Consider the following 15,496-nt stretch of genomic DNA (forward strand, 5'->3'; position numbering starts at 1 on the left):
AAATTTCATAGTTGAAATTTTGATAGAAAAAAAGATTCAAGTAGCTTGTTTGTTTCTATTAGATTTATTTTACACTTTTTTACAACTTAATGATTAATGAGACTTCAGTAACAAATAAACTTTAGTTCTAAACACTAAATCCATTTAGTTGATAATAAAATAAAAAGAACAACAAAAAAAAATTAAGTTACAGTGTTGTTCTTTAAACAAAAATTTTTATTTTATAAAACTAATCAATGATGAAATGTTTTATTTTAAAAATAAACAATAGTAAATTAGCTTAAGGCTTTACACTCTTAAACATTTAGAAAAACGTCAGAACTGTAATAGATTGTATGCTTTTTCTTGTCAAGTATTCTTTCTCTTGTATTTAAATTGTAGTATAATAATATGCAAACTTGTGATTAGTAATGAGAATTTACTTTTGTTTTGAACTCAAGTATGGGAAAGTCCAAAATTAAAAATGTTTTATATAGAATTTAGTCCAGCTCTTTTACTTAGATTACGAGCGTTAACTTAGCTACATTAGCATTTTTTGCAGTTTTCAGTTTTTAAAAAAAGTGTCCCAAGCTTTAGATCTAATTATTTTCTTTATGATTAAAGCTAACTTCGATTTTTTTTAATTTTAGAGAACGCTCCTCTGCCTTTAATTAAAAAAAATCATTGGATTGGGGTTTGACTTTTTAAGTGGGATCCCTTAGAAAAAAAATGTTGTTTTTTGGATATTCTTACTCTAACCGATGTTTGAGCCAGAAAATGTTGATTTTTATTATTATTCTTTCTTTTCTGTCTTTTCAAAGGTCGGTGTTTCTATTTTTCAAGTTCCTTATTTATTAACAATATATACGAATATACCCAAAATCCCTAATATTTCTTTTATGAGGGATTTCATGTTCAAATAATGATAATTTTAGTATAACGTGCATGGGTCATGTCTTACATAAAAGCAGTTTAGATAAAAAAAAAGTGTAAACCATTTAAAATATTAATAATTAAGTGGATCAAAATAAGTTTTCTTTTTTTTGCCTCAGTGACCGTTTGAAAATTGAGGGTCTTTGAAGTATACAATCGTCATATTTGTATATATTTTTAAAAATTTAGGAATTTAGAAATAAAAAACACCGACCTTTGAAAACAAAGCAAAATCAGAATATTGAAATAAAAACTCTGGGTAAAACATCGGTTGGAGTCAAAATATCCAAAAAAAACTATTTTTTTCTAAGGGGCCCAAGGGCCGAGTCCCCACTCAAAAAGTCAAACCCCAACCTAATGGACTTTTTTTTTTAATAAACGGCAAATGAGCGTTCTCTAGAATAAAAAAAATTTATATAGCTTTAAAGATAAGGAAATTAATTGGATCTAAAGTTTGGACATTTTTTAAAAATTGCAAAAAAATATTAATTAAGCTAAGTTACTGCTCGTATGAATGTTTACCTTAATACTAAAATTCAAAATAAATTCTTAAGTTCACAGCATATTTGCAAGATTATAACCAGCTGGATATACGAAACACATAAAAAAAAACGTTTAAAATACAACATTAGTATTTTAGAAACTCTAGTTTACAGTGAAAATAAACTACAAGTCATCGTAAAAGTTAAAACTACATTTTTTTTAATACAAAGATATTATGATAACAAAGCACCTTACTTTTTTAAAAATATAACTGAATAACAAGTAGTATTAATTAAGATCAGTGGTCAAGTTTGTAAAAATTAAAATTGTTTTAGAATTATTTTTGAACTTAGTTAACTAGTCATCAATTTTAAAATTTCTGTTTATTTTTAAAGTTTTGTATATCGTTATAAAAAAACGTTAAACGAACAAAATAAATGACTCAGTTTTGTTACACCTAGCTCACTTTCAATTAGAAAAACATTTTTTGTTTATTGAATATAAAATAGAGATTCTTATTTTCTGTCATGGACAAGACGTTAAACTTTATCCAGTTAGTGTACGACTCGATAACCAAAAGGTTTTTTCATACACCAACTCCGAGGACCAATTGTTTTCAGCGCTTTATTTATTTTGTTCAGTAAACAACACTCAACATTATGTTTATGTTTATTGAAAGACAAAACGCGCTGAAAAGGTTTGGTCTAAAGAGTTTGTGTACCAACAATCATTCAATTATTACGTCGTACACCACGGTTGAAGTTTAATGTCATATCTAGGAATTATCAACCTCTTTTTTATATGTGTAAAACTTAAAAACATCTTGTTATAAAATGAATAAGTTTTTTTAATTCAATTTAAAAGACGACTTATATTTTAAGTGTGGGTTTGTGCATATGAAAAAACTCAACTACTTCTTTATGTTGCATAAAGAATAAAAAACTTAATTACGTCTGTGTTTTATATAATATTCTGATAATCTTATTTTTGTTATTTATGATTAGTTTCAAACTTGAAGTTTTATTAAAGTCATAAAAGTTGAGTTTAAATTTATAAAACTTCTTAATTATTTTTCATTATTTCCAAAAAGTATTGTAAGTAGCTGAATTTATTTTTCTGACGTTTTTAAACTTGAATTTAATAAAATCTTCCAAGAAATTTCTTAATCTAATAGTAACTGTAGTTTAAAAATTATCTAAAAAACGTTTTTTTAAAGAAGTTTATTTTGAGTTAAATTTTAAGTTTTTCTTAATGATTTTAGGTTTGAAATATTATTTCAAACAGTTTATACATAATTTAAAAACATTTTTTTTTATAAAACCGTATTATTATGAATTATTAAAAGTTTAAATTAAATCTAGAACTATATTAAGCTAAAAACATAACATATAAAAAGGTAAAGTTAGACGTTAAACTTAAATTTAATAGGGTAAAAAGTGAAATGAAGTGATTTAAAAAAGTAACTTATTGAGAAAAAAAAAGTACAATTAGCTAAAAACTGTACCTTAGTTTGGATATATTTATTGAATTAAAAAAAAAACATGTAGCTCTACACTCTAAGAATAACCAAAATTGTGTGAGAAAATAATTAATAATATACATACATTACACATTTTAGATTTGTTAATCTATGTAATAACAAACAACAAACTCAGATGAAGTTGAACTGGCGATTTTAACTTTGTAATCGTCATTGTAGTTGTCTTCATCCAGGGGTTTTATTTTCTGTATGGTAACCCTGCTGTCGTGTTCGCCCATGGTTGCTATAGTTACCGATGGGGCTTGAAATGTGTTAAATAATCTATCTAAACATTTATATATTTTATAAAAACTAACTAGTTTTCGTATCGTTTACTCATTTCAATGTTTAACACATATCTTCAGAACGAAATAATTTTGAATAATTTTAGTTAGCTTATCTTAATAACAAATTATGTACATTCAAAAGTTAACACTTATATGAAAAAACATTGAAATATATCTCTTAATAACAGAAGAGATGTAAGCACTAAAATGTTGGTTTAAATACTTCTACTAAATAAAATAATTAGCTGAAAAATTAAAAAAAGTAAAAAATAACTTTATTGGTAAATTGCTACAAACACATTGTAAAAAAAATTGCAAGTTGATTAATACTTGACTACAACACATTTATTTATTTTTTTCACACCTACCTTTCAATAAAATTCTAATTATATCAAGGAAAATATTGCCTTTTAGATAAAATATGTACTCGCTGCATAAACGAAAAAACATAGAAGAAGAAGAACTTAAGGTGTAACAAAGCCTTTTATCTTAATATAAAAAATATAATTTTTGTACTCCAAACACATGATTTAGACTCGTGTGTATAAGAACGAAAAAATTTATACAAAATAACTAAACAAAAAACAAGCTTAGAATAAACCGAAAAAAGAGCAAACGTGAATTCACACATATTCTTTTTTCGCACAAAAACCGCTTCTACTATTAATACTTAAGTGAGAGCTAATTGAGTTTTACTTAGTGCTCGATAATATCAACTAGTATAAAAAATAAAGAAAACTAACTTTAAATACTGCTTTTAATTTAGATTAAATTTAAAAGATCGAATAATTTTAATAAACTCTCTTGCTTTTGTTTTGATTTTTAGTTATTTTACAACCATTTAATCAATTAATTTTCTTACTTTTGTTTTTTTTAATATAAAACATAAAAATACTGACGGTTTAATAAACTAAACAAACATGTATTGTATATTGTATGTATGTAAAACGAGATAATTAAAAAAGTTTGCTAAAAAAATAAACAAAATGTTATCAGCAAAAGACCTTGCGTTTTCAGATAATTAAGAATAAGGTTTAATGATATTTATTGATTTAAACACAGAATAAAATAGTTCCAAGTAAAAAATATACGCAAGTATATTATTAAACAAAAACGTGAAGGCTAGTGTTTGAAACACAAAAAGAACAACTTTCAATTTTTCAAATGTTGTACATTAGTTATGAAACATACTAGACATAAAAGGTTAACTGTTTTTAAAAACTAATTCATTTTAACATACTATAATAAATCAAGCATAAAAACTTGCAAGTCATTGCTAGCTTTGACATTCTTGAATAATTTATTATTAATTTATTTCTCCCGCTGGTTTAACCTATGAAAGTTTTGAACACTTTCTTGAAACCAGCTAGTTTAGTTACTTAAGATTTTTATCGTTAGTAAAGTTCTCTTTACGTTAAAATTACTAATAGTTTTACCTAATGATGTTATACTTAGATAAGAAACTTATGAAAAATATAACATGCCTTAGGGCTATTACGCAAATTACTGGTAAAACTATTTAAATGATCATAAATTAAAATTAATATGGTCATAAGTATTCTATAGCTTATATTACGCTTTGAACATTTATATTACTTATAAAACAATTTTCGCAACAAAAACGATAGTAATACTTTATAAAAACAAATTGTTTGATCTACTTAATATTTTACTAGTAGAAAACATCACAACAAGTAAGTGTACTAAATAATTCTGATTACTGTGGAATACTTTGTTAAAATACTGCGCATAACTTTAGTCTGAAAAACTAGTCTCACTAAAGCTAAACTAATACTTATTGTGATTACGTTTTTGAATACAATCAAAAATTAATAAGTCGTAAAACACAGTTTAAAATTTTCATTAAGACTATAACTTTAAAACTGAAAAGGTAATTGGTAATTTGCTTGTTCTTACTAAGACTGTTAGATACAAATATTAAAGGTAAATTAATTAAGTAAAACGTTAACAAAACGATAAAATTGCAACTATAAAAATAAAACATTACTAAAAAACTATTTGAAATAATGTTTTTTTTTTTGCAATGTAAAACTTGTTAAAAATATGACACGATTTTAAATTGCACAAAAGCTAAATTAAATATGCAATTATGTAAAGTTGTATCGTGAATTAAGTAAACACGATCAAAATACTTATTTTGCGTTCGATTTTTTTTTTATAACTAGAACAGTGAACTAGAACTAAAATCGACGGTTTTTGCACAAACTAGACAAGATAGTTATGAATTGTTTTCAAACGACTATGTTTCTTAAATATTTTTCAAATTTTTTGTATGCTTTAGTTGAAAAAAAATATTTAGGTACATGTTTTATAAGCGCATAAAGTATTCAATAAATGTTTTACAATACATAATATAATTTCCAAAGGTATACGTGTTTTCTTTAAAAGCAAACAAACGCTAGAAAAACAGAACGCTAAAAATTATTTATAACTTATAAACAAAACTGTCACTACTTAAAGCTTAATAAAATATACACAAAAAGTTTCAAAATGCATTATAGTAATGCCACACCTTTACAAAAAGAAACTTCTTTTGAAAACATATTCAAATGTTACATATCAGTAATGCAATTTATCTTTCCGCGATATTTTCTGCCCTGGCGTGAAATTGCATTCATTTTTTCTCACAACTCTCTTACCTTGCTCACGCAAAACATCTTAACTGTGACGCTCAAGAAAAAAATAGCTAATAATATCACATTTAGAATAACTTGAACTTATCGTACCAAACAAATTGCACAATTAATTAACCTTAAAAGGTATATATGGTTTGAAAAAAAAAACTGAAACATTACTAATGTTAACAAAAAACTTGAAAGTAACTTATTTTCGAATGGCAATTGACAAACAATTTAGCACAATAGTTATAAACAACACAGTTTACAGAAAGAATAAAACGTACAATGTCATCATGTACATTTTGGTGGAAAAATCAATTATTAACCAATGTTAAACAATACGAATTCCACAGTTTTACTAGCGTTGTGTTGACTTTCGTCCAAATAAGGAGCGTCATGTTTATGGAGAAAGTATTTATTTTAATATTTGAGATTTTGAATTAAAAGTAAAACCAAAAAAAAGTTCAAAGGTAGTTGATAAATTTAAAGTTAATTGTGGAAGTTTTTTCGATTAAAGAAATAAAAAAGTTTCAAACAAGGAAACATAAATAGTTTTTTTACGCTGACATAAAATTTTTGTTTCAAATAAAACACGGGTTGTTTGCTTTATGTTGTTATCAAGCTTTAAAAAAGTAATCGAGTTAGATTTTATATACTACGCTTATAATATTTTTCATAAAGTTGGTTAAATTCATTTAAGCTAAAATAGTTTAAACAAAGAAGCTTGTTACTTTTTAAATCAAAACTAGTAAAGTTGGTCTATTTAAAATTTAGGCTAAAATAAATATAAAAAGACTTTATGCAAGACTAAAACTATTTATTTGATCAAAAGCTAGTTTCTCAGTCTACCTTTTAAATTGTGAAACTTGCATTTACCTTTACTTAACAAAAAAATTAGTTGTGTTTTAAAGTATTTCTATAGCATTTACACTAAAAACCTATTCTAATATATAATTCAAAAGCAAGTTTTTTATGTTCACATGCTCAAAATGTTTTATATACAGATTGTTTTTATAAGCTATTGCTTTTACAAGCTACAACAGCTTTTTGTAAAAAAAATAGCTTTGAAAAATATTGCACAAAGGATATTTTACATACAATATAAAAGTAAACAAAATTACGAGTTAAATTAAAGTTATCTAATTATTAAAACAACAGTTAAATTAAATGTAAAAGTTATTTTTTCGTTTGTTGGATAAAAATGTTACATACTGAAACTTTTATAACCTTAGTTTATAAATGCTTTACGGTTTGAAATTATATTAAAATTTTAACTAGTTGAAAGTACAGAAAAGTCATTTATCAATACTTAACTATTTTTACACAAAAGTTTTTTACATTTAACGTAGAAGTAAAGCTTTTGTTCTGTCGATAAAAATTGGACTTTATATATACAAACAACTAAAGTTTTAAAAGAACCCAAATTACAAAGCTACAACTTATTAAAAAACTATCGTCGTTTCTCTGTGCTATTGCTAGCACAGTTCAGCGGAGTTTTTTTTATAAAGCAGATGGTAGACTAGATACATATCTAGTTTCATTAAAATTGCTTTAATTCTATCAGCAAAATTTTAAACACTTAGTAACTTTTGAACATTTTATTTAGGTGTACTAAGTTTTTTGCAATTAAGTAATAATTATAAACTTTTTTTTTATCATCATGATGATTTACGAAGGTGCTAACTTGATAAACATTATGATTTTAAGTATGTTTTGTTTAGAAACTTTTAGATTTCCTAAAAACACGTACATTTTTATTTATTTGCTTAAAGTGTAAAAAAAAATACAAACTTGGTTTAATAACGAAGAAAGAAAAATATGAACGCTCACAACTAAGGTCAATGGATTGGTGTGGAGAAAGACCTTTCGGTCATCGAGCTGCACACCATTTGCTTGTAAGTAAAATTTGAGATAACTTAAAACATTAATGACAACAAAACATAAAAATCTTTAAAATTAATTGTAAATAAAAAAATATTTCAAAAAATGGTAAGCACCCTTTTTAAACCATTACTGCCAATATTGACCATGGAAACTATAGTCTACCATGGGCTCCACACCGTCTTTTCCCCTAGATCTAAATTTTTATGATAATTTACATTCACATTTTTCTTGTTGCCTTCTCTACGAGAGCAACCACAAAAAATGCAACAAATAACGCAAAATTAAATAAGACGGGAGAATTGGTAATGTCACTACACAAAATATTTAGTATAATCATAATACTGTAAGAGCAACATGTAATTCTAAATACCGTCTATATAGTTATTTGTCTTAACTAAAAAACTTGCTCAATTTACTGAAATATAAAGAGCTTACTTAAATAAAGATGTGCGAATTAAATACTTTGTTCACAACTGGGTTCCGGTGACCGTCTAAAAATTTTTAGTATATGTGCTTCTACATAGGTAAACATTTTGAATTATTAAATAATTTTTAACTGTTTTATTGATTGTAAACAATTCAGTTTTAATCAATAAAATATAGCACTAAAAATTGATTAAATTAGTTTAAACTACATAAAATAAAATCACTCCTAATACTGAACAGCTAAACTTAAAAAGTAAAGTTTTAACAAATTTAAACTTAACAAATATTCTGAAAAAATAGTAATAAAAGTATTTTAAGTGAGTTAAATAAACCGCACGTAAACATAAAACAAAAATTTTCAACAACTTGTATGACTAAAAAATATGAAGTTTATACACCTATGTTTAGGATATCTATCGTATGATGAAGATATAACATTTAAGATCTAGTAAAACAAAAAAACCTACTAGTTTAATCACACTTTCAATGAGGATTAAACAACAGTATTAAATTTTAGATACAAGAAACCAAAAAAAAAACAACTAAATAAATAAAATAGTAATAACAATAATAAAGTCAACTTATACCAATCCAGCTCTACTTACACCCAGTTTATGAGATCAACATCAATCAGCCCAAAAAAAAGAAAGTACAATCACCGTTAACAAAGTTATAAGTTTAACTAATGGTATGTAAAGAATAAACTTGATATTTTCTGATTGCCTTTTAAGTAAATTAACTCTCAGTCCAAACTGAAATGCTCCAAGATAGCTCTGATCTTTTAAGTTTCTGGGCAATTCTTCCCATAGTCTACAACCAAGATAGTACAATGACTTAAGACCATAAAAACTGTTTACTCTGGGAATAAATAATTTGTTTCTAAAAATCTTGTTAGATGATTATGTATTTGATTAACGCTTGTAAAGTAAGGCTTAAAATTATCTGGTAATATATCTCTTTTGAATTAGTGCATAAAAATTCTTAAGTGATATTTGAACATATTTTCAATAACTAGTATTTTCTTTGTTATTTTTATTTTGCTAACATTTTCTTTCTAATTTTCAAAACGGATGCATCTTATTGCTCTGTTTATAAGTCTGTTAATCTCATTAATTTTACCTTTTTTGGCCCTACCCCAGCACAGCAAACCATACCTTACGTGGCTCATTAAAAGTGAATTGAAGATATAATACAAAGCATTTTTATTTAAATAGTATCTTATTTTATACAGGTTAGCTATTGATTTTAGTAATTTAGTTTTTAAACTCTTTATGTGTTCAGTCCAATTTAGATTACAATCTATTGTAATACCCAAGTACTCGTAACTATTTACCTTTTTTTATAAATGAGTTATCTATACTAATATCTAAAATGATGTTTTTCCAACAATATATTTAAGTTGAATGAAACAACATGCATCTTGTTTTATCAGTATTTAGTTTAAGCCTATTATCCTTCAATCATTTTGATATAATAACTAGTTCTGAATTAAGATATGTATTTAATGACTGCTTATGGTCTTTTAGTCTTAGCATAGTTTACGAAAGAGCAGATTAGAGTAAAACAACCTTAATTTAATTGTTCAATGTTATGTAATTAAGTTAAATACTTGAAACAAAATGTACATATAAAACTTTAACTCTTTAGATTTTTCAAAACTCAATTTCTAGCAAAGTACATTTGAATATCTAATAAAATAAAACGACAAATTATGACGTAACATTAGTTTATCTTAAAACTAATTCCTTTATACATTAAGTTTTTATCAGTGTAATTAGCAAGTCATGATACAATTTACATTTGCTTTCTATTTAGAGTTTTAATAGTTATTTATTAAGTTCAAAATTTATGTTATTTCTTTTTAGAAGATTTCCAAAGTTTTGATTATGACTATAATCAAAGTACTTTAGAAAGTCTTTTTATATTGTTTAGGTCTGAATAAAACATACTTATTATTTTAGAGTTTTTATAAATATTCACTTTGTACTTTTTATTTAGACACTTGAGATTTTATGTATGAAAGAAGTTTTTTGAAAAAGCAACATTCAACTTTGTTTAATTTATAAGTAAAAAGTGAGTGATTTAAAAAAGATTATTTACAACTATAATGTAAAAATTGTTTGTCCCTCAAGCCTTTTGGTTTTTTTATATGTTGTTCTTAAATTTGATCTACTAGTTTTACGACTGATGTTTATTCAAAACTAGTAAAAGTCCAAACAAAGCAATAATAAGTGATTATTTTTATAAGTCAAACATGTACTCTTTGTGAAACTGCTTTGCTAAAAAAGATGCTGATAAACTCTATAAGTCTTTTATGTTACTTTTTTCAAATTACCTTTATTAGAATTTTTTTTTCACCTTTTAACTCTATGTCTACGATATTATAAAATATAAGCAAGAAACTTGTCTTTTTATTTTACTCATGACTACTTTTTGGAGCATGATCATAAGATCAATGCATGTTAGTTTTGTACTTCTAAAAAAACTTTCTATTGCAGAAAGTTTTTGTAATTTTTGGTATGCTATTTGCAACATCAGAAGCATAAATTTAAATTACTCATTTTATTTTTACAAAAGTTTTTTAAATAAAACTATATTTTTTTATTCAATTGATAAAAAAAATAAAATCAATAACATAGTAAATATTCAAAAAGTATTTTTGGTACCTATTTTTATAATGTTTCTACACAAATCACTCATATTTAAAAAATTCGGAAGTTTACTGATTAAACTTATTTAGCATTTTATTTATTGTAAGAATACAGTAGCTAAAAACAAAAAATAAACATTGTGAATTCATTCAATGTCTTCACGTGGTTCACAATAATTTTGTGTCCATTTATCTTGGTACCATCACATTTCACCTGCTTTGAAACGCTTTCATCAAGGAGCTGACTCAGGAACACCAGCTAAATATTATTCAAAGCTCTGCTTGTAATCAACTGCTTCTAATAAAAACTATGTTTTACTGTAGTCTAAGGGCCGCACTAGATGATATTTAAGAAACATATCGAAGTCATACAAGTCTGTCAACAGCATAAGCAAGAACTTAATGAAATCTTTCAACTTTTGAGGATATAAAACTAGCACATAAAACCAAAGTTTTAAGAGTTTAATTTAATTTTCAGTACAACTAATATTTGCTAGTTTTTAGTCGATCTCACGGTCATAGAAAAACAGTAAAAATTTAAAAAACTCAACAAAAGAGAGAGTAGGAAAAACATTATTTAATAATTGTTTTCTACTAATTTTATTATTAGCTGATTTTTTTAACTCAAAAGTTTAAAAACCATCAGATAAATTTAATCTATTTGTGCTTTTCTTTCTTTTTCTTTAAAACTTTTAACAAAAAGTTCTGTTTAACAAAGCAGTATTTTTTTGCCTTTACAATTATAATTTAACTCAAAATGCGATTTTAAAAAAATATAAAGTTGTAAAACTAATTCAAATAAATCAAAAAAGGATTCAAAAATATTTTGTGAATTTTCTTTTGATAAAACCGTTTAAAAACTAGCAATGAGCGGCATTTAAAATTTATTTGACTCAGAAAGCTTTGTTTTTGCTTACCTATTTAATTTGACAAAAAAAAAATATTGTCAACAAAGTTTTAGAACGAAAATAACAATGGTAATTCAATCAATCAAAAAAAATGGAATAACTTTTTATACTGATGCTAAGTAGGAAATTAACTGTAAAGTTTTAATTACACCTAAAGATTTCTTAATTAAAGTATCAAAACTTTCGTGTTACATCTTGTTTTTGAATGGTTATCAGAATAAACGCTCTTTCAATATCTGACCTACAATTACTAACCATCGGTACCTGTTGTAACTTTATAAATAATATCAAATACTTTTAGCTGTTTTTTACAACTTTGTCAAGTTTTTACTCGCTGTTTAAAACAAGGTCGATTTCGCATTTATCTGAAAATATTTGAAAATATATTTTGCATTATTGCTTGCTTGTCATTTTCCTCTATATGAAACATCTTTTTAGTCAACCTCTCATTTTCAAATTTCACTGTTTTTACATCCTCCTTGATTTTTTCTTTCTCTGTCCGCATATCATCAAATTTAGAATACAAAAAGTCAAGTGAATGCTCCAAAGAGTCAATCACTTTTTTTTGATCAGCTAATTTATCAGTAACTTCTTTCATTTGAGTACTAAACTTATCAGTTGACTCTTTATGCACTAAAGTCAAATTCTTTATCAATCTTTTCAACATAGCACTAGTAACTCTCTCACCCATATTCATTTAACAATTCTATTTTAGTTATATATAACACCTTATTCAAATAGAATTCTATTGTAATTCCCAAGTACTCGTAACTATTTACCTTTTTTATAAATGATTTATCGATCTTAATATCGAAAATGACGTTTTTCCAATAATATATTTAACTTGAATAAAATAACATGCATCTTTGTTTATCAGTATTTAGTTTAAGCCTATTATCCTTCATTCATTTTGATATATTACATAGTTCTGATTTAAGACATGTAATTAATAACTGCTTATGGTCTTTTAGTTTTAGCCTAGTTTACGAAAAAGCAGATTAGAGTAAAACAACCTTAATTTAATTGTTCAATGTTATGTAATTAAGTTAAATACTGGAAATAAAATGTACATATAAAACTTCAACTCTTTTTTTCAAAACTCAATTTCTAGCAAAGTACATTTTAATATCTAATAAAATAAAACGACAAATTATGACGGAATAATAGTTTATCTTAAAACTGATGCCTTTATACACTAAGTTTTTATCAGTTTAGTTAGCAAGTTGTCATGATACAATTTACTTGCTTTCTATTAAGAGTTTTAATATACTTATTTATTAAAGTCAAAATTTATGTTGTTTCTTTTTTAAGTTTTCCAATATTTAGATTATGACTATAATCAAAGTACTTTAGAAAGTCTTTTTATATTGTTCAGGTCTGAATAAAACTTACTTATTATTTTAGAGTTTTTATAAATATTCACTTTGTACTTTTTATTTAGATTCTTGAGATTTTATGTATGTTAGAAGTTTTTTGAAAAAGCAACATTCAACTTTGTCTAATTTATAAGTAAAAAGTGAGTGATTTAAAAAAGATTATTTACAACTATAATGTAAAAATTGTTTGTCCCTCAAGCCTTTTGGTTTTTTTATATGTTGTTCTTAAATTTGATCTACTAGTTTTACGACTGATGTTTATTCAAAACTAGTAAAAGTCCAAACAAAGCAATAATAAGTGATTATTTTTATAAGTCAAACATGTACTCTTTGTGAAACTGCTTTGCTAAAAAAGATGCTGATAAACTCTATAAGTCTTTTATGTTACTTTTTTCAAATTACCTTTATTAGAATTTTTTTTCACCTTTTAACTCTATGTCTACGATATTATAAAATATAAGCAAGAAACTTGTCTTTTTATTTTACTCATGACTACTTTTTGGAGCATGATCATAAGATCAATGCATGTTAGTTTTGTATTTCTAAAAAAACTTTCTATTGCAGAAAGTTTTTGTAGTTTTTGGTATGCTATTTGCAACATCAGAAGCATAAATTTAAATTACTCTTTTTTTTTGATTTTTACAAAAGTTTTTTAAATAAAACTATATTTTTTTATTCAATTGATAAAAAAAAATCATTAACACAGTAAATATTCAAAAAGTATTTTTGGTACCTATTTTTATAATGTTTCTACACAAATCACTCATTTTTTAAAAATTCGGAAGTTTACTGATTAAACTTATTTAGCATTTTATTTATTGTAAGAATACAGTTGCTAAAAACAAGTTTAAACATTGTGAATTCATTTTATGTCTTCACGTGGTCCACATTAATTTTGTGTCCATTTATCTTGGTACCATCACATTTCACCAGCTTTGAAACGCTTTCATCAAGGAGCTGACTCAGGAACACCAGCTAAATATCATTCAAAGCTCTGCTTGTTATCAACTGCTTCTAATAAAAACTATGTTTTACTGTAGGCTAAGGGCCGAACTAGATGATATTTAAGAAACATATTGAAGTCATACAAGTCTGTCAACAGCATAAGCAAGAACTTAATGAAATCTTTCAACTTTTGAGGATATAAAACTAGCACATCAAACCAAAGTTTTAACAGTTTAATTTATTTTCAGTACAACTACTATTTGCTAGTTTTTATTCGATTTCACGGTCATAGAAAAACTGTAAAAATCTAATAAATTTAACAAAAGACAGAGTATGAAAAACATTATTTAATAATTGTTTTCTACTACAGGGTTGCCACTCGGTCAGGAAATCAGGAAAAATTTGAAAAAATTACAAAAGTCAGGAAAAAATGGGGGGTTTTTAAAAAAAAGTCAGGAAATTTGATTAAAAAAAAGTCAGATTTTGTCAGTTTAAATTTACAAAATTTCTTGTTATCCAAAGCCTTCAAGTGATAAAATTTAATTGAAAGTCCTTTAAAGTCAGAAAAAAATTCCAAAATTTTCCTAGAAATTTACAAAAATGTTTAATTTTATTTCCAATGCCTTCAGCTGGTATAAATTAGTAAAATATCCTTTAATAAACAGAAAAATGTTCCTTATATGTCGTTTGTTTATCTAGATCAGGGTTTCCCAAAGTGGGCCAAGTGGCCCCCTAGGGGGCCATGACAGATACTCAGGGGGCCATGAGCAGCAAAAGGGGAAGAGGGGGGGCCGTGAGCAGTAAAGGAGCCACAGGGGGGCCATGAGGCCATAATTTGAAACTTACACTAGATATTCTTGAGTTGCAGATGAAGAGCAAAAAAAAAAAAAAAAAAGGTCTGATGTGTATTTTATAGTAGTTTAGAAACTTACACTAGGTATTCTTGAGTTTTAGATGAAGAGCAAAAAAAAAAAAAAAGGTCTTATTTGTATTTTATCGTAGTTCATGAGTGATCTATATGTAGAAGGGGGCCATTACTTTTTCAAACTCTTTAAAGGGGGCCATTAGCAAAAAAGTTTGGGAAACCCTGATCTAGATACATTTATGCTAGGATTTGCTAAAAAAATAATTCTTTTTTCAGACAAGCTGTGTTTATAAGGTAATAATACAAGTATTTTGCTGATAGGGCTGTTTATTACAAACATCAATCATACACAGATGGTTAAAGTGATGTACTGGAAGTTTGACGATAGAATTCAGCAAAAAACTATTGTTTATAACCTGTATTAAAGTTAGATTGGAAGCTTTATATAGTTTAAAGTGTTAGATTATGTATTTTAGAATAAATTTAATTTAAGAGCTTGATTTAGAAAAGTCAGGAAATTTTTAGTAAAAAGTCAGGAAAATTTTCTTAGCTTGATGAGTGGCAACCATGCTACTAACTATATTATTGGCTGATTTCTTTAT

At 25.4% G+C, this 15,496-nt stretch overlaps 1 protein-coding gene across 2 annotated transcripts in view; it reads right to left on the reverse strand.

The window, feature by feature from the left end:
* Positions 1–3,191, reverse strand: part of LOC145835558 (ATP-dependent translocase ABCB1-like) — a 30,089-nt gene extending 26,898 nt beyond the window's left edge. For both annotated transcript variants that reach the window (XM_082943208.1, XM_082943207.1), the window contains exon 1: positions 3,047–3,191. In XM_082943208.1, the coding sequence (XP_082799334.1) occupies positions 3,047–3,153 (107 nt within the window). In that variant the 5' untranslated portion in view covers positions 3,154–3,191. The remainder of the gene's footprint in view (positions 1–3,046) is intronic.
* Between the last annotated feature and the right edge of the window lie 12,305 nt (positions 3,192–15,496).

The sequence above is a fragment of the Thalia democratica genome, chromosome 5 (genome assembly GCF_965202585.1).
Source record: "Thalia democratica chromosome 5, ktThaDemo2.hap1.1, whole genome shotgun sequence".
NCBI classification, from domain to species: Eukaryota; Metazoa; Chordata; class Thaliacea; order Salpida; family Salpidae; genus Thalia; species Thalia democratica.